The 24,178-nt window shown below is 35.5% G+C and overlaps 1 protein-coding gene across 5 annotated transcripts in view; it reads right to left on the reverse strand.

Annotated features, from left to right (window-relative positions):
- Positions 1 to 24,178, reverse strand: part of COL24A1 (collagen type XXIV alpha 1 chain) — a 411,639-nt gene that overhangs the window by 190,511 nt on the left and 196,950 nt on the right. For all 5 annotated transcript variants that reach the window (XM_045064804.1, XM_045064802.1, XM_013056205.2 and 2 more), the window contains one exon: positions 23,022 to 23,066. In XM_045064804.1, the coding sequence (XP_044920739.1) occupies positions 23,022 to 23,066 (45 nt within the window). The remainder of the gene's footprint in view (positions 1 to 23,021; positions 23,067 to 24,178) is intronic.

Genomic DNA, 24,178 nt, shown 5'->3' on the forward strand with positions numbered 1-24,178 from the left:
TTCACCCGTTTTGAGTTTATCTTTCTATATGGTGTAAGGGAATGGTCCATTTTCATTCTTCTGCATGTGGCTGTCCAGTTTTCCCGGCACAATTTATTGAAGAGACTGTCTTTCTTCCACTGGATGTTCTTTCCTGCTTTGTCGAAGATTAGTTGACCATAGAGTTAAGGACCTTTCTGGAGTCTCTGTTCTTTCACTGATATATGTGTATCACTTATTTCTGCTCTAATCTTTATTATTTCCTTCCTTCTACTGGTTTGGGGTTTTGATTGTTCTTCTTTTTCTAGCTCCTTTATGTGTAAGCTTAGGTTGTTTGAGATATTTCTTACTCCTTCAGGTGGGCCTGCATTGTTATAAATTCCCCTCTCAGAATTGCTTTAGTTGCATCTCAAAGATTTTAGATCACTGTGTTTGATTTTCATTTGTCTCCATACAGTTTTTGATTTACTCTTGATTAGTTGTTTACCTATTGTTTAATAGCACATTATTTACCTTCTATGTATTTGTGTTATTTCCAGACTTTTTTCTTGTGGCTAATTTTTAGTTTCATAACATTGTTTCAGAAAAAATACATGCTATGAGTCAATATTTCTGAATTTGTTGAGACTTGTTTTGTGGCCAAATATATTATCTATTCTGGAAAATGTTCCATGTACACATGAAAAGAATAGATAGTCTGCTGTTTTAAGGTGGAATATTCTGAATACATCTGTTAGATCCATCTGGTCCAATGTGTCATTATAAGCCACAGTTTCCTTATTGAGTTTCTGTTTGGATGATCTTTCCACTGATGTAAGTGGGGTGTAAAAGTTATCTACTATTATTGCATTACTATCAATTATTTACTTTATGTTTCTTATTAGCTGCTTTATGTGTTTGGATGCTCCCATGTTGGGTGCATAAATATTTACAGTTGTTCTATCTTCTCGTTGGCTTATTCCCTTTATAATTATTTGGTGTCCTTGTTTGTCTCTTGCTACAGTCTCTGTTTACATTCTGTTTTGTCCATTATAAGAACTGCCACCTAGGTTTTCTTTATACTTCCATTTGCATGATAAATCCTTTTCCATTCCTTCACTTTCAGTATGGATGTATCTTTAGGTTTGAAATGAGTCTCTGGTAGGCAGCACAGAGATGGGTCTTGCTTTTTATCCATTCCATCATTTTGTGTCCTTTGTTTGGAGAATTTAGTCCATTTATATTCAAAGTAATTATTGACAGGTAAGTACTTATTGCCATTTTGTTACTTGTTTTATAGGTCTTTTTGTAGTTCTTAATTCCTTTCTTGTCTTGCTCTCTTTTCTCACTGCTTGCTTTCTATAGTGATATATTTGTATTCCATCCCCTTTATTTTTGGCATGTCTATTATTGGTTTGTGATTTGTAGTCACCATTAGGTTTATATTTAACATCTTATGCACACAGTAGTCTATAGCTCATTCTTTACTACCCCCACCACACATTTTAAATATAAGGTATCATACATTATATCCCTTAATTTGTGAATCCCTTGACTGATTTTTATAAATATACTTAATTTCCCTGCTTTTGTGCTGCCTACTTTTGTTACTCCTACTGATGGTCTTTCCTTTCCACTCAGAGAGTCCCCTTTAATATTTCTTATAGGGCTGGTTTAGTGGTCATGAATTTCTTTAACTTTTTTTTCTCTGAGAAGCCCTTTTTTGCTCCTATTCTGAATGATAGCCTTCCTGCACAGAGAATTCTTAGTTACAGGCCTTTTTTCTTTCAGTACTTTGAATATATATATCATGCCACTCTCTTCTGGCCTGTAAAGTTTCTGCTGAGAAGTCAGCTGATAGCCTTTTGGGTTTTTCTTGTATGTAACTGTTTCTTTATCTCTTTCTGCTTTTAAAATTCTCCTTTTATCACCATTTTTGCCATTCTAATTATGATGTGTCTTAGTGTGAACCTCCTTGGGTTGATTTCGTTGGGGACTTTCACTACCTTCTGGATCTGCATTGCTCTTTCCTTCCCCAGATTTTGGAAGTTTTTAGCTATTGTTTCTTCAAATAAATTTTCTACGCCCCCCCACCTTCTCCCTCTGGGATCCCTATAATGCAAATGTTATTACACTTGATGGTGTTTCTGAGTTTCCTAAGTCTAATTGTCTTTATTATTACTATTTTTTCCTCTCTCTTGTTCAGTTTGATTGCTTTCCATTACTCTGTTCTCCAGGTTGCTGACCCCTTCTTCTTCTTCTTCCTCTAGTCTATTATTTATCCATATAGCGTATTTTAATTTGAATTTTTGAGTCCTTCATCTTTGATAGTTTTTTTTAATATTTCCTATCTCTTTGTGGAGGATCTCACTGAGGTCCTCTAACCTTTTCTCAAGTCCAGTGAATATCCTTATGACCATACTTTAAATTTTCTATCAGGTAAATTATTTATCTCCCTTTTTTTTTTTTTTTAAGCTCTCTTGCTGTGATTTTTGTCTTTTTCTTTCATTTGGGATATAGTCTTGTTTCTTCCCATTTTGTCTAACTCTGTGTGTCTGTTTCTCTGTGTAGGTGGGTCAGCTACATCTTCTGTTCCTTAAAGTAGTGGCCTTATGAAGTAGAGGTCTTGTAATGGCTTTCAGTGCCATGTTACTTGTTCACCAGAACTTGACCCTTCGAGTATCTCTTATGCATGTTGCATGTGCCCTACTGTTAGAGCTGTTTGTCTTCAGTCTAGTCATCTGCAGTGGTTTTCTTTGCCTGCTGTGGGCAGTGTCTTTTTCCCTGTGTTGTTAGTGCACCAGTCTGGGGCCTCCTTGGGCTTACACTGAGTCAGACCACATGTCTGTCAGAGATGCAGCAGAACTGAACTGGAAGTTGATTTCCCTGTGTTGTCCCCTGAAGAGTTTTCTTTGGTGGTTGAGGCCTGCAGTCAGACCAAATGTCTGCTTCCAGCCCACTGTTAGGGCTGCAACTGAACTGGAAAGTATCATTATCTTCCCCTCTCCTTGGGGCAGCAGTCACCTTGGAGTGGTGTTGGATCCTACTGGGGCTGCTTGCATACTGCCACGGTTGTGGTACTCCTTTGGAGGGGCTCCAGCCAGGACATATAGGAAAGGCAAGTCTACAGAAGAGTAGAGGGGCAGGGCTTGCACTGACAGCAAGATCCATGCTGGTCCACTGTGGGAGGAGACATGTAGTCACCTGGGAATACTCCTGCTAGACTGGATTGGGTTGGAAGGGTTGTTTCAGCAGAAGCACATGGAGGTAGGGCACGCTGTTAACAAGCTAGTTAGAGAGTGTTTCACCATGCTGATTCCTACAGGGGTCCTTGTATCTAGGCTAGGAGGCATAGGAGGGAAATGGTACCTATCAGCATATTGTTCTTGGAAAGTCTTCCAAAGGTTCCTGCTCTATAGCACAAGCTCTGAGATTAGTAAATAAATCTCCTTCCTCTAAACCCCAGCATTTTTTTCAAACTGCTGACTCTGTGCTGTATCTCCATGGTCTGTTTGCTGTGTTCCCCAAAGGGGATACTGCTGATTTCTAACATTCCATGTGTAAAATCTCACCAGTTGTTAAAACCCTCTGGTTTTCTTTCTTTCTTTTTTTAAAGATTTATTTATTTATTTGACAGAGAGAGAGTGAGCACAAGTAGGCAGAGCAACAGGAAGAGGGAGAGGGAGAAGCAGGATCTCCACTGAGCAGGGATTGATCCCAGGCTTGATCCCAGGACCTTGGGATCATGACCTGAGCTGAAGGCAGCCGCTTAAATGACTGAGCCACTCAGGGGCCCCTCCCTCTGGTTTTCCTTAAGAAATTAAAAAGAGAGCTATCTTATGCCTCTTCAATTCCCTCTAGTTTTCAATTCCAAATGTTACAGGGATGTCTTCCCTTTGCAGGTCCTGCATGCCTTGGGTACCTGCTGTAGGGATCTGTTCATCTCCCTTCTCTATGCCTGCTGTGTCCCTCCCTCCTGCAAGACAGTCCAAAGGGTCTGTTTGGCTACCAACTGCCTCTCTGTCTTTCCTACCCTCTTCAATGTGGCCTCTTCTTTACATGTGGCTATGGAGAGTCTGCTCTACCTATCTTTGGGTCATTTTCTGGGTTTGATGTTGGTGTTATCTAGTTATATCCATGGGGTGAGTTGAGCTTAGGATCCTCTTATTCCACCATTCCTGAAATTCCCCAGGAATTTCAGATGCTGGATTCTTAATTAAAAGACTGAAACTTGGAAGTTCACATAGTTTACTTATATAAATGTGATGATCTTTACTTTCCTATTTAAATTATTAAAAAATAAGGAAGGAAAAGTGGAGATCAGAGACGAAGAAGGATGTCCTCAAGAGACTTTCTTCTTTATGAAATAAAAAAACTTTTTTAATTTGTCTGTGAACTGGTTGGACAATGGTTCTTTGCAAGACCATTTGATTGACACCTATGATATTCTTAGGGCACAGGTGTAGAACAGTTTTAAGATATGCTGCAAAACAAACAAACAAACAAACAAAAAACAGACCTGAAAAGCTCTCCTGAAAAGTGAAGATACCATTTGCCACAATGAAATTGTACTGAGTCACATTTGTCATGTCTTTCTTGCACCATTTATTCCTGCTAGTTCTGAGTATCTATGCTATTTCATTTTGACCTCATTAAGTGATTGGCTTATTCTTGCCTCATTCTGTATGTTGTATAATATTGCTCACTAACTCTCTAGTATTAACTCTTACAGACCTTGGTTTTGGTTTCGTTACATTGTAGAATATGCTGGGTAAATTAGTAATTTCACTAGAACCCTATAAGTAGAAAACTCTTTTTTTCTGCAGAAAAAAAATGTCCTTGAACATTTACTGTGCTAATGATAAACATAATAGCATTGTGCTGAAAATATTGAAGCTTAATGATGGCCTCAGTGCCTGTTTGAGAAGATGAAGCAATTTTACAAAGCTCACATGTGAGTTCTTAGGTTCCTCATAACTCCTGACTTTCTCCAAAAAAGCTAGCAAGGTGGCCATGTCTACCACCATGCTGGTCATATGATATTCCCCATTATTCAACTCAGGGCATCAAAAATAAAAGATACTTAGGGATAAACTGAACTGAGAATATAAAAGACCTGCATCCTGAAAACTAAAGACATTGATAAGAGAAACTGAAAAAGACACAAATAAAATATCCTGTGTTCATGGACTGGAAGATTTAATATTGTTAAAATGTCCACATTACCTAAAGCAATCTGCAGATTCAATGAAATTCCTGTCAAGATTCCAATGGCATTTTTTACAGAAATAAATAAAATAATCCTAAAATCTGTATAGAACTTCAGAAGACCCCAAACAGCCAAAGAAATCTTGAGAAAGAACAAAGGTGGAAGTAGCACACTTCCTTGATTTCAAATTATATTACAAAGCTGTGATAATAACAGTATGGTATTGGAATAAAAGTCACACAGGTCAATGGATCAGAATAGAGAGCCTAGAAATAAACCCATGCATATACAGTCTATTAATTTATGACACAGAAGCCAAGTATACTCAATAGGGAAAGGACAATCTCTTCAATAACTGGTGTTTGAAAAACTGGATAGCCACAGGCAAAGAATGAAACTGAACCCTTATCTTATATTATACATAAAAATCAACTCAAAATGGATTAAAGATTAAATATAAGACATGAAACCATAAAACCCCTAAAAGAACACACATAGACAGGGTAGCCCCTTGACATTGTTCCTGGCAATATGTTTTTCACAGCAAAAGCAAAAATAAACAAATAGGACCATATCAAACTAAAATGTTTCTCCATAGCAAAGGTAAGCATCAACAAAATGAAAAGCAGAATGGGAGAACCACACATCTGATAAGGGGTTACTATCCAGAGTATATAAGGAATTCATACAAATCAACAGTAATAAATAAATAAACAAACAACCCAATTTTAAAATGGGCAAAGGGGTGCTTGGGTGGCTTAGTTCATTAAACATCCAACTCTTGATTTTGGCTCAGGTCATGATCTCACGGTTGTGGGATTGAGCCCCACGTTGGGTTCTGTGCTCAGTGCAGAGTCTACTTGTTCCTCTCCCTCTGATCGTCCCCCCTCTCTATCTCTAAAATATATAAAATCGTTAAAAATATAAAAAATAAATTTAAAAAATAATGAGATGGGAAAAGAATTTGAATAGACATTTTCCCAAAGAAGATATAAAAATAACCTTCTGTTACATAAACGTGCTCAGCTGCACTAGCCATCAGGCAAATGGAAATCTCAACCACGATGAGATACCTCCTCCCACCTGTTAGAATAGCTACTGTGAAAAAGACAAAAGATAACAAATGTCAGCAAGGATATAAAGAAAGGGGAACCCTTTTATGCCATTGGTGGGAATAGAAACTTGTACAGTGCTATGGAAAACAGTACAGAAATTCTTCAGGAAATTGAAAATACAACTACCATATAACCTAGCAATTCTAATTCCCAGTATATATCCAAAGGAAATGAACTATTATCTTGAAGAGATATCGGTACTCCCATGTTCATAAAGGCATTATTTACAATAGGCAGTGTATAGAAGCAAACTAAATGTCTCTCAGTGTATGAATGGATAAAGAAAATGTGATATATAGCACAGCTATGAGATGAATAAGGCTTGAGGACCTAATGTATATCACTGTGACTACAGTCGGAAACAATGTTTTGTAAAATTGACATTTCTTAAGAAAGTAGAACTTAAATGTTTTCACATACATATAAAAGGTGAATATGTAAGGTGATGGATGTGTTAAGTAACTCTATGGGGGATTTCTTTCGCAATGTACATGTATATTAAACCATCACATTTTACACTTTAAATATCTTACAATGTTATTTGTTGATTACACCTCAATAAAGCTGAAAAAATGAACTGATATAATAGAACATTTTATTACTGGAGATTGTAAATGATCTTTGATAATATAAAGAATTAGAAGACCTCGAGAAAAAGAAAGAGAAAATGCTGAGAGGAAGGATCTGAATGGGTTTGGGAGGAGAGGTGATGAGTATAGATTTGAATCCAATTAGTCTAAGGTACAATTTTTAACTTTAAAGGAAACTACACATTGGAGAAAGCTTTTGGATTTATCTTCATCTATTGTTTATTTCTTAAATATAAGTTATACTTCACATTTAGGCTTTGCTCCACCAATTCTGGTGTTTAAAGAACTTAATCTAAACCTGGAAAGTCATGTAAATAAATAAGAACAATAAATTATGATAGAAGTATGTATAAGGTATTGAGGATAAAGCAATCAAGGTTTAGAGGAAGTGAAACTTGAACTGATTTGTAGAAGAACAGTACGTATTTGTGAACCAGAAAAGACAGGAAAGACATTACAAGTAAGTCATAGCCAGGTGAGTTGTGACCACTCATGCCTTACCTTCCTCCAGCCACTCTGAACTGTTTACAATATCGTTTTGCAAACACCGCAAATATTTCATGCCTCCATATATTTTATTCTCATGCTGCTGTTCCCATTGAAATGTCCCTCCTTATTCAGACTGTCTCACAAAAATATGTCACAGTTTCAGACTTTGCTCAAGCACACAAAAGTCCTCTTAAGATGCAGCCAGTAGCAAATAAATTAGAAAAATTACCTTTCATTCTTAATTTATTTCATGTAAATTTTATCTAAAACTCATGTAAATGAAATTAATTTATTTCATCATGTAAAACATATACTATTGCCAATGTAAAATGTATTAGGCATGTGTTCATTGCTATGGGAAGCAGTTTTCTATATAGATAATTCACATAAAAAAGTAACTCTGATATAAAGCAAAATAAGCTAAGGACCATGATAACATAGATAAAGCACTGAAAAGTTTAACAAAGAAAGGTACTTAATGTAACTTTGGGCGGGGATACCAGAAAAGATTTCATGATAGAGCAGATGATTTGAGAAGGGTGTTGAGAGTTAATGTTAGGCAGACAATGGAAATGGGAAAATGAAGGCCTTTAGAGGTGACAGAAACAATCTGAACACAGGCAAAGATAAGTGGGTTCCTTTTAAGGAACATTGAATTCCCAGTTTGGTCTAGTAAACTGGGAAGTGTGAGAAATAACAACTATAAGGATAGATGAAGGATATATTGTAGGAGGTCTTAACAGTGAGGTTGAAAAATTCTTATGATCTGTATTCTTAAGGCTTCTACAAACTCACTTCCCTCTTAAAACCTATTATGTCCCACCCCTGTAGCATTTTTGGAGGAGCTTGTATCATCTAGGTCTTTCCAGAGTTCAGTGAAAAAATTGATTTTATTGCTAATGATGTAATCAACACAGCAAAGAAACATAGGTTTTGACAGAAAATTTTTTCAAAACTCATTAATCAGAAAAAAAAAAAATAAACAACCCTCACAAAACCAAACGTTTAAGACTACTATTTCAGCAGCTATGATCTTTCCATCTGGAAGTGGAGATATACAGAAAGGTTATATAGTTATAAAAAGTTTTCTATAAGACACAAAGTTGGCTGTATTTATGGTTAAAAATAAAATCATGATTTCACTTAATTATTTTTGCTATGGTCAAAAGAAGAGTATTAAACATGCATCTTTTTGAACAAAAATGCTGTGATGTTCCCCCTCAGGCTGTTTTGTTGAATTGATGAAAAAAAAAGAGATGTTTCATAAACAGAAGATAGAATGCAAATGTGAAATATCTCAACCTAATGGGAAATAGAAGCCTAATGACATTTCTTAGAACTTGTCCCAAAGTAATGAAAGAAAAACTCACTAAAGCTTAATATATGGAAATCCTTTGACTCAGAGCAGAACTTCAAAAATACAAGTATAATGTTCAAAAAAATGTTGCCCATGAACTTGTGTACATAAAAAGCAGATTTCTTTGTTCCTGGGAAATACCTCCTGATAAGATTCTTTAGTGTTTCTTGAGGAGAACAGAAAAAGATGAATTAACTAGAGTACTTTGGATGCACAGATGGTCTACATATAAATGCAAATTCATTCACTATGTTAGCACTTAGTACACAAAATTGGTAGCAACACAACACATCTGCTAGTTTAATCTGCTTTTTGATTTGAAGAAATCACATTCACATTTAGTGCTTTTTTATCAATAACAAAAGAGTAATGAAGCAGAAATGCATATGGCAGATTCGTTTAATAAAGACTGGTATATCCCAAATAAAGTGTAACTTTCTGTGAAAGTAAAGGCAAACTAGAGCCTGTAGGCCAAATTCTGCCTGTTATTTCTTCTTTTTTTTTTTTCCACTGTTTTTTAAAAATATTTATTTATTTGAGAGAGAGAGAGAGCGAGCGAGCGCACACATGGGGGTGGGGGTGGAAAGGTAGAGGGAGTGGGGAGAAGCAGACTCCCTGCTGAGCAGGGAACCCAACTAGCACTGATCGCAGGGTCCTGGGATCATGACCTGAGCCGAAGGCAAACGCTTAACTGACTGAGCCATGCCCCTTTTCCACTATTTTTGTAAATAAAACTATTTTGTAAATAAAATTTTATTGGGAACACAGCCAGAGTCATTCATTTAAATATTGTCTAGGAGAGTTTTTGTAATGCAACTGCAGAGAGAGTTGTGTAGTTGTAATAGAGATGATATGGCCTGAAAGTCTAAAATATGTAATATCTGGCCTTTTATAGAAAAGTCTGCATTGTTTATATAGAACTTATGCATTTTTTTTTAAAGATCAGAACCATAAAGTTTTTTCACTAGCCTTTCTCTTAGATTCAAAACTGCCTTTGACTTCCTGCAGTGCCTACAGGTTCTTTACCCAAGTTCCTACCCTTATTTCTATCAGTTCGGTCCATTCTTTTTTTTTTTTTTTTTAATTTTTAAAGATTTTTATTTATTTATTTGACAGAGAGAAATCACAAGTAGATGGAAAGGCAGGCAGAGAGAGAGAGAGAGGGAAGCAGGCTCCCTGCCGAGCAGAGAGCCCGATGCGGGACTCGATCCCAGGACCCTGAGATCATGACCTGAGCCGAAGGCAGCGGCTTAACCCACTGAGCCACCCAGGTGCCCTCAGTCCATTCTTTGACACAAATAAGAAATATATTCTCTATCTTATAAATTCTGAACATAAACACATCATTAGAAGTCTATATTTATTGAAGTGTAGTATCTACATAAAATAAAATAGTGCACTCCTAATAAATGAAGAGAGTATATTTTTTAAAAAGATTTTATTTATTTGATACACAGAGAGAGATAGCACAAGCAGGGGGAAAGGAGTAGCAGATTCCCTGCTGAGTGGGGACTCCCCCAATGCCTGGCAGGAGCGCAGAACCCCAGGATCATGACCTGAGCCCAAGGCAGATGCTTAACTGACTGAACCACCTAGGTGCCCCCCAGATAGTGCAGCTTTTATGCAAACATAGCTCCAAGGGAAGTCCTTTAGCACTCCCTTCCAACCAAAGTGCTACCCCACATCACTTCTATATAGAAATTTAGAGGGGTGCCTGGGTGGCTCAGTGGGTTAAGCTGCTGCCTTCGGCTCAGGTCATGATCACAGGGTCCTGGGATTGAGTCCCGCATCGGGCTCTCTGCTCGGCAGGGAGCCTGCTTCCCTTTCTCTCTCTCTGCCTGCCTTTCCATCTACTTGTGATTTCTCTCTATCAAATAAATAAATAAAATCTTTAAAAAAAAAAAAGAAATTTAGAGCTGCCATTTCCTCAAAAACTGTGATTACCACATTGTAGTTATATCTAATTGAGAAAACAGTAACATGTTTTTAGCCAAATAAAGCCGGGGGTTTGTTATCAACATATATATCCTTATGATAGGCATGAAAACAATTTTTACTATTTTTTTTTTTAAAGACTATCTTCTAGGGTGCCTGAGTCACCCTGTGTTCAGCTCAGATCATGATCCCAGGGTCCTGGGACGGAACCCCACATCAGGCTCTCTGCTCAGTGGGGGGATCTGCTTCTCTGCCTGCCTGACATTCTCCCTGCTTGTGCTCTCTATCTCTGCCAAATAAATAAATAAAATACTTTAAAAATTATTATTTTTTAAAATCAATTCTAAAATACATAAAGTGATCAAGTTTATGTTTCCTTAGTCAGAATACTAACAGCCCCCCAGGCAGTAGCACACTAAATGCTTACATGTGAAATGGACTAATGATATTGCTTGTGTTTGGAAGCACAAGCTTCCATTTTCATCTCTCTTCTATTTGATTACTTTGAAGCAGTGTATTGCTATTTCATTTGGGTAATCTGGAAACTTCATTAGAACAAGAAGGGTTTTCTTGTTTATTACTCTTTAATATGATGTATATGATAAATACCTTGTTCCCTACGTTAATCCATAAATGTTGGATCTTGTCCCAGAATATTTTACTTTTTACCTGTCACTAAATGTATATTTAGTAAGCTCTCTCTCTCTCTCTCTATATATATATATATATACACTTAATATAAAGTATATAAACCTTTATATTTCTAAGATATGATGGGCTTTCAAGAACTTCCGTGTTTTTAGCTTATAGCACAGTATTCTGTGTATCATTCATTTTCCCCACAGAAAGAAATTTTGACTTTTACGTTTATTTTATTATCATGTGATCTTTTTTTTTCATTTTTGTTAGTTTCCCCTTTAATAACCACTTATATGTGCTTTAATCTTGGTCTACCTCTAGGACACTTAGGTTGGCGAACCAAACAAATTTTTATAATCTTCATTTTCCCATATACTTCAACTTTCATAGCTCCAGAAAAAAGCTTTCTAGGACTACATTTAATAGAGTATTTGTTATTTTCCTACTAATTTATTTTTCTTTTTACAAAGAGATGTCATAAATGTCGAAGAAATGATGTATTTTATAGCCCAAAGGATTCAGAAATCCTTCCACCTTTATAAACATTTAAAATGCTCCTAGAACTGTACCCCTGGGGATAAAAATATATGTTTATAAAAAATAAAAAATAAAAAAAAATGCTCCTAGAAGTTTGCTGACTCCATTCTCTGAGAAAAATCTCCTGTATTTGTGATTAAAAAACTATTGATCTCAGGGGGGCTGGATAGCTCAGTCAGTTAAGTGTCAAACTTCTGATTTCAGCTCCGATCATGATCTCAGGGCTGTGAGGTCAAGTCCCACATCAGGTTCTGCACTCAACATAAAGTCTGTTTGGGATTCTCTCTCTCTTCCTCTGTCTCAATCCGCCGCACACACACCCTACTCTACATTCTCTCTAAAATAAATATATAAATCTTTAAAAAAACACTACTGGCATCTCATTTATGAAGTAATAGCTCACCTTGGAGTTGTCTGCACCTGGTTTTCAGAGAACACTAGGCTTTGAACTGTTCTAAAAACTCACTTCTCTTCAATTTGCCTAGAATTGCAATGTCATATACCTTCTCTGTTCATATCCTCTGGTATGTTCATACACTTTGTGTGTATTCCCTTTTGATTTCACTGATTTATGTTTTCTAATTTTCTTTTTTTTTTCTTTCTAATTTTCTACAGCTTAGTGGACTTAATACTACTGTGAAATTAATTTGCTGTGGCTTCTTAATCCAGTAAGTGTTGCTATTTATACAGTTCAAAGATGATAAATGTCAAATATATGATCCTGAAACATAATAATTTCAGTATATCTATGTTTTTGAGACTCTTCCTCAAAGGATAATGTGGTATTTGGGACCCCATAATTTCTAACTTTATATAGTAACAACAGGACAATATGTATTCATTAGAAAAACGATTGGGAATCTTCCTCTCATTGTTAAGAGGAGGCAGGGTGCTAAATTTCTTAACTTCTCTGAAACACTTTTTTTTTGTACAAAAGAGAAGTGATTTTTATTTCGTAGAGCCTGTGTGAGGATTAAATGATATAACATACACAAAGTATCTGAAATGTCAGATTTTCAATAAATAGTACTTATTTTTATTATTTATATATTTATATTTATTTATTTATATATTCAGGTAAATATCCTTTTCATGATTGTATGTATGGTAGATATAAATTTTGTGTAACTTTCCATTCTGAGAAAAATTACCTCTCCCTGCCATGTAGGAGACATACAACAGCTTTGTAGCTGTCCCACAGGTATGCTGTGTGCCACTTGGAAACAGGAAGGGATAGATGACATTTTTAAGATAAAAGCACTGAGACTACAGAGACCGTATAAGGTCAGTTTGATAGAGTTTTACTTTGTTCTGGGACTTTTCCTCAAGAAAATATGAGTCACTTTTTACGATTTAGGTAAGTCCATCTAAAGTAGCAGACTCCTTTTAATGAAAGAAGAAATGGAAGTTACTAAATAAAATAAACTTGTATGAAGTTTGATAATAATTTTACGGTAATAGCAGAGAGCAACAAAACTCATCACTGTATTAAATGAAGTTTTTCAATGAGCACTTCTTAAATATTTTCTTCCAGATCTTTCAAAATCTTTCCTGATTCCACTGTAAATATATTAAATTATGTTTTAATAATTATCAGAAATTAATAACATTTGACAATATTTTAAAATTTAGTTGCCAGCTTGACCTAAGAGATTATAAAGTAAAATTTTATTTTACTCATTTCTGAATCTATTGATTCCCAAGTTCCCATTTAAAAGACAAGACAACTAGAGTAGGATGGGAGGACAGCAGAGTTAGAGGATCCTAAACTCATCTCTTCCACATATACAATTAGGTAGCACTCATATTGTAAATAACCTGGAAAAGGACCCGAAGACTGGCAGATCAAACTCCACAACTAAAGGTAACATCAGAGAGGGTACAAAGGGCAACAGTGTCCCCAACAATGGGGAACAAAAAACTGGCAGTCCATGGAGTGGGGGAGGGAGCTGAAGGCATGGGGGGGGTGGTGGTGGTGAAAAGACTGTCACACAAGGGAGCCTGCATGGAGAAGATGAATCCCCATAAACTTTGGCTTAGAAAGTGAGAGGGACCAAATTTTATGAGTTCTTATAACCAGCTAGTTTTAAAACCTGGAATTTTAAAAATTGGTGGGCTCAGCTCTGGGAGAGCCCAGAGGGTAAGGGGAAACTAAATCCCAGCCCTCACAAGTACAGCACTGAAGCAGCAGTTTGAAAGATGCCTTGGGACTTGTAAGCAGGAGAGTAGTTTACGCATTTTGGAGAGCATCTAAGGACAGGGATCACAGGAAAACCATCTAGAAACAAAGGAGCTGGCAGGCACTGTCTCCATGCCCCCCCCACCCCCCGGCATAAACACACAGCCACCTGTGGGAATCAGCACAGTGCCAAAATTTACTACATAATAGCTTACACCAAGTCCCATCCCTTCAGCAGGTGGGGCTTCAGCGGATCTGCCCTTTTCAGTCACCCTTGCCCAAGTATCCCAGCAGCAGTCCCTTGCCCTAGAAGACCAGCACAAACCTTGCCAACACCATGTCTCCTGACCATAAGCACTTTGTTCATCAACCCAGGCCAGTCCCAGTCCCAGCAATTGCAGCAGCAGGTCTCATTTTGCAAGCAGACTGGCGGACACCATGCTAAAACTGTGTGCCCCACACCAACCTGGCTGGTCCCAGCAGTGGCATCAAGTCCCTGCCAATACACTCACAAGCCTGTCCAAAGTAGTGCTACAAGCCTGGCAGCATGCAAATAGCTCCCTCAGGGGCCAGGAACACTTCAAAGTGACTACTGCCCTGAGGTGAAGGAAAGATAATCACACACCAGACCAGATCGATTTAACAGATCGTCAGAACATTCCATCCTAAAACAACAGAATACACATTCTTTTCAGGATAATACAGAGAACATTTTCCAGAATAGATCATATATTAGGCCATAAAACAAGTCTCAACAAATTCAAAAAGATTGAAGTCATACCATGCATCTTTTCTGACCCTAATGCTATGGAACTAGAACTTTCTAAAAAAAGTCTGGAAAGAGCATAAATTTATGGAGCTTAAAGAATATGTGCAAGGAATGAGTCAACCAAAAAACTGGAGAAATCAAAAATTACATGGAGAAAAATGAAAATGAAAACACAATGGTCCAAAATCTTTGAGATACTCTAAAAGCCGTTCTAAGAGGGAAGTTTATACAGGTCTACTCAAAGAGCAAAAAACATCTCAAATAAACAACCTAAACTTACACCTAAAGAGCCACAAAAAGAACAAACAAAACCCTAAACCAGCAGAAGATAGGAGATAATAAAGCTCAGAGCAGAAATAAATGGAACTAAAAAAACAATAAAACAGATCAATGAAAACAAGAGCTGCTTCTTTGAAAAGATTAAGAAAATTGATAAAACTTGAATCAGACTCACACACACACAAAAAAAAGAGAGAGAAAGAGAGGAGTCAAATAAAATCAGAATGAAAGAGAAGAAATAATAAGCAACACCACAGAAATACAAAGGATTGTAACGAACATTATGAAAAATTATATGCCAACAAATTGGACAACCTGGAAGAGATGGAAAAATTTATAGAAACACGTAACCTACCAAAACTGAAGCAGAAATAGCAAATTTGAACAGACTGATTATCAGCAATTAAACTGAATTAGTAATCAAAACACTTCCAACAAAGAAAAGTCCAGTACTAGATGGCTTCACAGATGAATTTCATTAAACATTTAAGCAAAGCTAATACCTGTTCTCAAATTTCTCCAAAGAATAGAATAGGAAAAAAACCTTCAAATTCATTCTATAAGACTAGCATCCCTGATACCAAAAGCATTTAAAGACACTACCAAAAAAGAGAACTACAGGCCAATAACTCTGATGAACATAGATGCAAAAATCCTCAGCAAAATCTTAGGCAAACTGAACCTAACAATAACATTAAAAAAATCATTCCCCACTATCAAGTAGGATTTATTCCCAGGTTGCAATAGTGGTTTGGTATTCACAAATCAATCAACGCGATACATCACATCAATAAGAGAAAAGAGAAGAAGCATATGATCATTTCAGTAGATGCAGAAAAAACATTTGAGAAAGTACAAGATCCATTCATGATAGAAACCCTTAACAAAGTAGGTTTAGGGGGATAATACCTCAACATAATAAGGCCTTATATGAACAACCCACAGCTAACATCAAACTCAATGAGTAAAAACTGAGAGCTTTTTTCCCCTAAGGTCAGGAATAAGACAAGGATGTTCACTCTTACCATTGTTATTCAATGTAGTATTGGAAGTCCCTGCCATAGAAATCAGACAAAAAAGGAACAAACGACATCCAAATTGGTAAGGAAGAAACAAAACTTTCACTATTTGGAAAAGACATTATACTATATATATAGAAAACCAGAATGACTCCACCAAAAAATTAGTGGAACTGATGAATGAATTTGGTAAGGTTGAAGGATACAAAATCAATGTACAGAAATTCACTGCATTTCTATACACTAATAATGAAGCAGCAGAAGGAAAAATTAAGAAGAAATCTCATTTACAATTGTACCAAAAATAATAAAATAGCTAGGAATAAACTTAATCGAAGGGGTGAAAGATCTGTACTCTAAGAACTATGAAACACTGATGAAAAAATTGAAGACAACACAACAAATGGAAAGATGTTCCATGTTCATGGATTGGAAGAATAAATATTGTTAAAATGTCTATACTAAGCAAAAGCAATCATTTAAGACAATCCCTATCAAAATACCAACAGTATTTTCCACAGAACTAAACCAAACAATCCTAAAATTTGTACGGATCCACAAAAGACTCCAAAGAGCCAAAGCAGTCTTAAGAAACAAAAACAGAACTGGAGAGATCACAATTCTGGACTTCAAGTTGTATTACAAATCTGTAGTAATCAAAACAGCATGGTACTAGCATAATAACAGACACATAGATCAACAGGACTGACTAAAAAACCCAGAAATAAACCTATAATTATGTAGTTAATTAATCTTTGACAAAGGAGGCAAGAACATGGAATGTGAAAAAGACAGTCCCTTCAACAAATGGTGTTGAGAAAACTGGACAGGTACTTGCAAAAGAAAGAAACTGAACAACCTTCTTACACCATACACAAAAATAAACTCAAAATGGATTAAAGACCTAAATGTGAGGCCTGAAAACATAAAAATCTTAGAAGAGAACACAGGCAGTAATTTCTCAGATATCAGCAGTAGAGAATTTTTTCTAGAAATGTCTCCTGAGGCAAGGGTAACAAAAGCAAACATAAACTATTGGGCTACATCAATATAAAAAGCTTCTGCACAGCAAAGGAAATAACCAAAAAATCTAAACAACAACCTACTGAATGGAAGAAGATATTTGCAAATGACATATCCAATAAAGGGTCAGTGTCCAAAAATATATAATTATACAACTCAACACCAAAACCACAAATAGTCAAATTTTAAAATGGGTAGAAGTCATGAACAGACATTTCTCCAAAGAAGACAACCAGATGGCCAAAAGACACATGAAAAGATGCTCAACAGTACTCACCAATAGAGAAATGCAAATTAAAAATAGAAAGAGATACTACCTCACACCTGTCAGAATGGTTAAATTCAAAACACAAGAAACAACAACTGTTGGTGAGGATGTGGAGAGAAAGGAATCTGCATGCACTGCTGGTGAGATTGCAATCTAGTACAGCTACTGTGGAAGACAGTATGAAGTTTCCTCAAAAAAGTAAAGATAGAAGTATCCTAGAATCCAGTGATCACACTACTAGGTATTTCCAAAGAATACAAAAACACTAACTCAAAAGGATATAAGCACCCTATGTTTACTGCCCCATCAATTACAACAGCCAAATTATGGAAGCTGCCCTTATGTCTACTGATAGATGAATGTATAAAAAAGAGGTGGTATATATCTACAATGGAATATTACTCATCCATAAAAAGAATGAAATCTTATCATTTGCAACAACACGGATGGAGTTGGAGAATATCATGCTAGCGAAATAAGTCAGTCAGAGAAAGGCTAATACCATATGACTTCATTCATATGTGCAACTTAAGAAAAAGAAATGAACAAAAGGGAAAAAAAAGAGAGACAAACCAGAGACAGACTCAACTATAGAGAACAATCAAAGGCTACCAGAGGAGAGGTCAGTGGGAGATGGGTGAAATAAGTGAAAGGGATTAGGTGAAATAAGTGAAAGGGCTTATCTTGATGAGCACTGAGTAATACATGGAACTGCTGAATCACTATATTGTATACCTGACACTAACATAACACTGTTAACAACACAGATAAAATACAATATAAAATAAAAAGAGAGAACAAGATAATAGGCCAACTTATAGAAAATAAAGACAGGATAAGTGATTTTTGATGTAGCTAAAAGAAGCTTGGAACAGGAAATAGAAAATTCAGACATGAAACCCACAGCCACTGCTTACTAACTGTATGAATTTGAACACTTCAATAAATTTCAATTTCCTCACTCCCAAAATGTCAATAAGCTTTATCTTACTAGGGTTATTTCAAGATTAAATGAAATATCTCCAAAAAATAGATTTCTTTCCTTTCATTTCCTCCTCTGACTCCACACCTCTATTTGCTCTTGAAGGAACTGGTTATAAACCAACTTAGAATCAGCCATGGGAAGCTCTATGATTCTAAAGGTTTTGTAATAAGAAGTGGAATACCTGATTTTGAGGATTATCCATGGCCTTTCCTCTTCCTCTTCCTTTCTGCTCCTCAGTCATTTACTATACACTAGCACACCAGAGGGCAGGCAGAAAAACAGAGAGGACATAGCAGATGGCTTATGAAATTATGCTAAATTGATAAATTAAGGAATAAATGATGTAAAATCAAGTAGTTGAGCTCTACTTTAGGAGGTAAATCAATATGCCAGACTATCGGACACTCTTAATAATACCTTCAAGTAGAAAAGTTGCAACTGAAACTTCATGTAGTCACTTTATGAAAAAAATATTCCAAATTTTATATTCAAAATAACAAACCAGAAAAGAATTCTGGGGGTCACTGCCAATCGTTTTCCAAAGACATCCCAGGTTTTCTATTTTTGTTTTGTTTTGTTTTGTTTTGTTTGTTTTTCTACAGGAAAAGGCCTACATGGTTTTGATTATCTCAGGAATAAAGGAAATAGAAGTTATTATCCCCTTCATGAAGAAGGTTGTGGAACTGTTGCCTCTAAAATATTTAGTCTAGTTCTGTTTGCTATAACAGCAGGAGAACATAATGAAACTGGAGGAGAGCCAGAGAAAAGAAGCCAAATTGGCAGGTAAGAGGAAGACTAGAAACATTTAAATTCTTAGAAAAGCTTCCTAGATTCTTAGAATTGGAATTATCCTTAGACATCATATATACTAATTCCTTATGCTTCCCGAATATGCCTCATCAATCATAAATAGTTATCAAAGGCCTACTATATGCTAGGGACTGATGAGGATCCTTCCCTTTTTTTGCAGCCTATGTGCAAATTATCTCTTCAAATATATCTCATATGCATCCACTTCTTTTATATCCACTGCCATCGCCCTGGCCCAAGTCAACTTTCTTTCTCATTTAGGCTACCACAATAGCATTCTAACTGGTTACCCTCTTCTACTCTGCTCCTCATAACCATGTTCCAACTTACCAATCCATTGCCACCAGTATGACTGTGAAACACAAATTAAATCCTGTCATTGGCTTACATAGAATACTTCAATGATTTTCCATCTAATTCGGGATCAAGTCCAAAGCAATAAACATGGCCCCGAAAGAATTGGCTCCTGCCTCCTTTACTAATAGCCCTTCACTTTGCTTTTCCCTTGGCTCACCAAGGTCTATCCACACTGGCTTTCTTTCAGTTCCTAAGACAGCCAAATGCTTTTCCATATAACGATAACCACCACCACCATCATTAAAGCTAACATTTCTTGAGTTTTTAACTACATGATTGGCTCTGTGATAAGTGTTTTAAGGATATTACCATATCTAATCCTCACAAGAAACCCCATGAAATAGTTATTATTTTTATCCTTTTACTGTTGAGAAATATTTATTTAGAGGATATTTAGAGAAATATTTAGAGAGCAAGGTAAGTCCAAAGGTATTAAGTCTACTATATTGCATATTCTAGGAATGCTCTTTCTCCCTACTCTTCCCTAGCCAGATCATACCATGCCTTATGGTTATAACTCCTATGTCATTTCCTCAAAACACACCTCTCATTTTCTGACCTAAATTTGGAACCTCTGTCACAGACCTTTAAACTTATCCTTTATAGAATATATCACAGCTTTTAACTATGTATCTTTATGCAGTGATTTATTTAAAGTTTGTCAAACCTCCAACAAACTATAAATTTTATGAAGGATCATATGAATATAATATAATTTCTGTTGAATAAATGATTGATGAAAATCATCCAAACCTTCTAAGAATGAGGGGTTGAATCACTCCATGGGAGAGTCTGAGGGTTAGAAATTCTACTAAAATATTTTTGCCTACAAAGTAAGCTGTCTTCTTACAATGTCTATCCATGATCCTAGTTCTGATCTCTTGATCTATACTAAAAAATTAGATTCTTTTCTCTTGTATATCTCTTCAAATATTTCAGCCTGGAGAGTTAAAGACAAAGAGGACTGGCTATTAAGGTGAGCTAATTCCAGATTTGTTCATAAAAAAAAAAAAAATAGTATGCTAGAGTGCAGAAGATGAGGGGCATCATTTGGAATTACAGACTTCTTAGGGCACATTTACAGAAATTACTTACTTGCCTACAGCAAATTAATGTAAAAAGTGTATAGACATGAAATATAGATTGGGCTGCTGTGCTGGGCACGCTGTATCACAAACTGGGTTCTAATTTGTATAGATCTAGAAAGACACAAAGCTGGAGGAGGTCTGGTAAAGGCAATTAAATGATGTACAAAAAGTTTGGGAAAAGTAAAAACTGGCTATGCAAATACAACTAATCTTAGATATCCTCAAATTATAAGGCTGATGTCAGGAAGTGTGATCCTATCTTCCTATATCTCTTATAAGTTTGTTTTAAGAGAACTCTAGATTAGATGAACTATATTTCTAAGATTTTGAAATTAATAACATGAAATAAAAATATAATAGAAAATAAAATAATAGTAAATAAAATATTCTTTAGGTATTTTATGTATTTTAAATTAACTTAATATCGTCACTGAAGTTTTTTTTTTTTTTTTGTCTCCCATCCTGAATGAGAAAGAAGGAACCTCAAAGATGAAAAGGGCCTCTTGTTTGATAATATATTTGATGCCTGAAATCTCTCTACAACTTGTAGTCCAAGTGGCTACTAGTTAACAGTAAACATCATCAGCTATATTAAATGACTTGATGGTGGCGGATCCTTAAATCATCACATACACTTTAAATATCTTATTAACTTTGTCACATTATACCTCAATAAAGGTGGGGTATTATGCTTTGGATTTTGAGATTTAGATTTTGAGTTTGGATCTTAGGTTTAAAATCTCAATTCCAGAATTTATTAGCTGTGTATCTTTGAACAGGTTACTTACTGTGCTTCAGTTTCCTCATTTCAAAAACTGGAATAACAAAATGTGTCTTTGAAAATTGTTTGAGAATTAAATGCAATGCCATAGTATTAAGCATCACTTTGTATTATGCCTGGCACATAACAAATAAATGCTCAATAAATGCTCATTTCCCTCTATTAACAGAAATCTACTACCTGCCAACAGAGTCCATTTCCACCTTAGACAATGGGTTCTTATCTGTGTGGAACCAGTCCAATACTGCTAAGTAAAGAAGACTTGGAAGTTTAACACACGAGGTTATGTTAAGAAAAAATGCTCTTGGGGTGCCTTGGGAGGCATAGTCGGTTAAGTGTCCGACTCTTGGTTTGAGCTCAGGGGCTGACCTCAGAATTGTGAGATCAAGCCTCACACCAGGCTCTGGATTCAGCACTAAGTCAGCTTCAGATTCTCTCTCCCATTCTTTCTGCCCCTCCCACTCGTGCCTTGCTCACTCTCACTCAAATAAATAAATAAATAAATATCTTAAAAAAAAGAAAAGAAGATTGATATTTTAACTTTGGCTATTAATTCTAGTTTGTATATATTTCTTAGCAGTTTGTCACTCAGAAATGGCAGAATTTAATCTCTTTGAATGATCTTAGAAAAATATGAGTTATAATTTTATTTGAGAAGAATTCTTGAATAATCTAATTGATGTAAACGTTCCACTGGAATTATCCTTCTCGGTAAAAACAACATAAAATTCTCCTTCTAGTTATTAAGGATTAATTGATATGACAATGGTCTTTTAAGGCTAAATGGATTCTCTCCTTACTTTTATTAAGGATTAATGACAAAAAATAAGAATATCAGAAATGTATTGCTGTTTTATCACAAGACCAGGAAAAACAATTCTTTGATTACTTAATTTTGCAAGCAATTTTTAAGAAAAGTTTATTTTTAAGTCATAAGATAGGTTAGAAGGAATAGAATTTATAGATTTAACCTATTAAATGGTACCGCTTGCTTTGTGATAACCCAGCACACTTTGTAAATAAATTAACTTGCCTTGCATCAATGGAATTCACCACTTTATATATGCTATATGGGTTCATTTGTTAGAAAATACTTTATCTGGTTTCCCCACCACAGAAAATAAAATTACTTCTAACATACCCGACTCAGCTACAACACAAAGCCTCCTACTTTCACAGAAAATGTAAACTTAAACAAGTCAAACTTTTTTTGAGCAAAGAAATTATAATATGTTTTCTAATACTTCACCTCTTAGCTTGATCTTTCAAATCTAAAGAAAAAGATTTTCAAGCTTACTATTTTATGGCTTGGCAAGTTATAGCTTTTTAACAAAAAAAAAATCTTAAGATCAAATTTAGATTGAAATTGTCAGAACTAAAATTAAAGACCAAATATTAGAAACAAGAATGCTCCTGGTATTACAAATATAATTTATATTAGACAAAAATATCAGTAACTCTATTTCCCTTCATTTCTCCCATAGAGTAGATTTGTCACATCACAAGTAACTTTAAATTTGTAGGAGCTAAGAATATTTTATTGTGAATTTTATTAAGCACAGATGATGGTTAACATGACTGCTAAAGAGGCTTACAGATAATGGTAAAAATAAAAGAGCATAAAATAAGCTTACTGTTTCACCAATCTTTCCAATGTTTCCTTGATCTCCTACTTCTCCCTGTTAATAAATAATATAAAGCTGTAAAAATGATTACTTTCAAACAAGATCACTCATGGCATTGTTTCTATTTTCATTTAATGTAATTAGTCAAATTCCAAAAAAAAAAAAAAAAAAAGGCAGCAAAGAAAACCTCAGTTATTCAAAACTCTGTTACAGTATTTCTGTGGAACATAGTCTTTCTGCTATTTTCTTAAGTGACACTCTTCTGTTTATGACTTTTAATCACATTTAAAACACTTTTGCAAGTAAAAATTTTAAAATGAAATATTTATTGAGGTGTACTCTGTAAAAAGCAGAGTTGTCGGTATTGTGGAAGGTATTAAGAAGAAAAAAGTAAAATAAAGTCTTTGTCCACAGAATGCTCTGTTTCAGGAGAAAAGATCTCACAACACTGAACAGAGCAGAATACCCACCACAATTAAGAGGCGAGGGAGTTCAGAGGAGCACGTTTGCTGTGGGCTGGTACAGCTAGAGATAGCTTAATGTACGTGCATAACCTTGACCATCAGTCCGTAACGCTCTGAAAACTCAGTTTTTCAAAACTTGTTTGGTAGCAAACTTGGCCTAACCTGATTTTATTTGACAGCAATGCTTTATCTCATCTGAGTGAGGCTATTTATAGTCTTATTTTAATTAACCTGAACACCCTTATATTTCACCACAGAAATATTAATATTTCTAATTATGGTGGGCTGTCCCATTGCCTGCTGGCAGTGTTAAGTAAAATGTAATATATTCACCTATTATCTTTTGAAAATCCAAACATCAATGATTTCAAGTAATGGATTATGAAACTATATTTGAGTTGGGCTCTGAAGAATAGGTGATATTTCACTGGTGATGAGAAAGGTCCATTTTTGGTGTTGAGGGATGGCATGAGGGAAGGCTGAACAAAGGTGTAGGTTAATGAAAGTTAGAAGATTAAGTTCAGGGTACCACACAGAGTTAATCTGACAAGAATATATGTTTTATTTATAGAAATAGGAAATTAAACCATCAATCGCCATTTAAAAATTAGTAATTATATTGCGGAATAGAGTAGTAAAATGTTAAGCTGAACTGAACAATATTAGAGTCACTAAGAACATATAGATAGCTACTGAGCGTTT

The sequence above is a fragment of the Mustela putorius genome, unplaced genomic scaffold (genome assembly GCF_011764305.1).
Source record: "Mustela putorius furo isolate JIRA1106 unplaced genomic scaffold, ASM1176430v1.1 tig00003853_pilon_pilon_pilon, whole genome shotgun sequence".
NCBI lineage: Eukaryota > Metazoa > Chordata > Mammalia > Carnivora > Mustelidae > Mustela > Mustela putorius.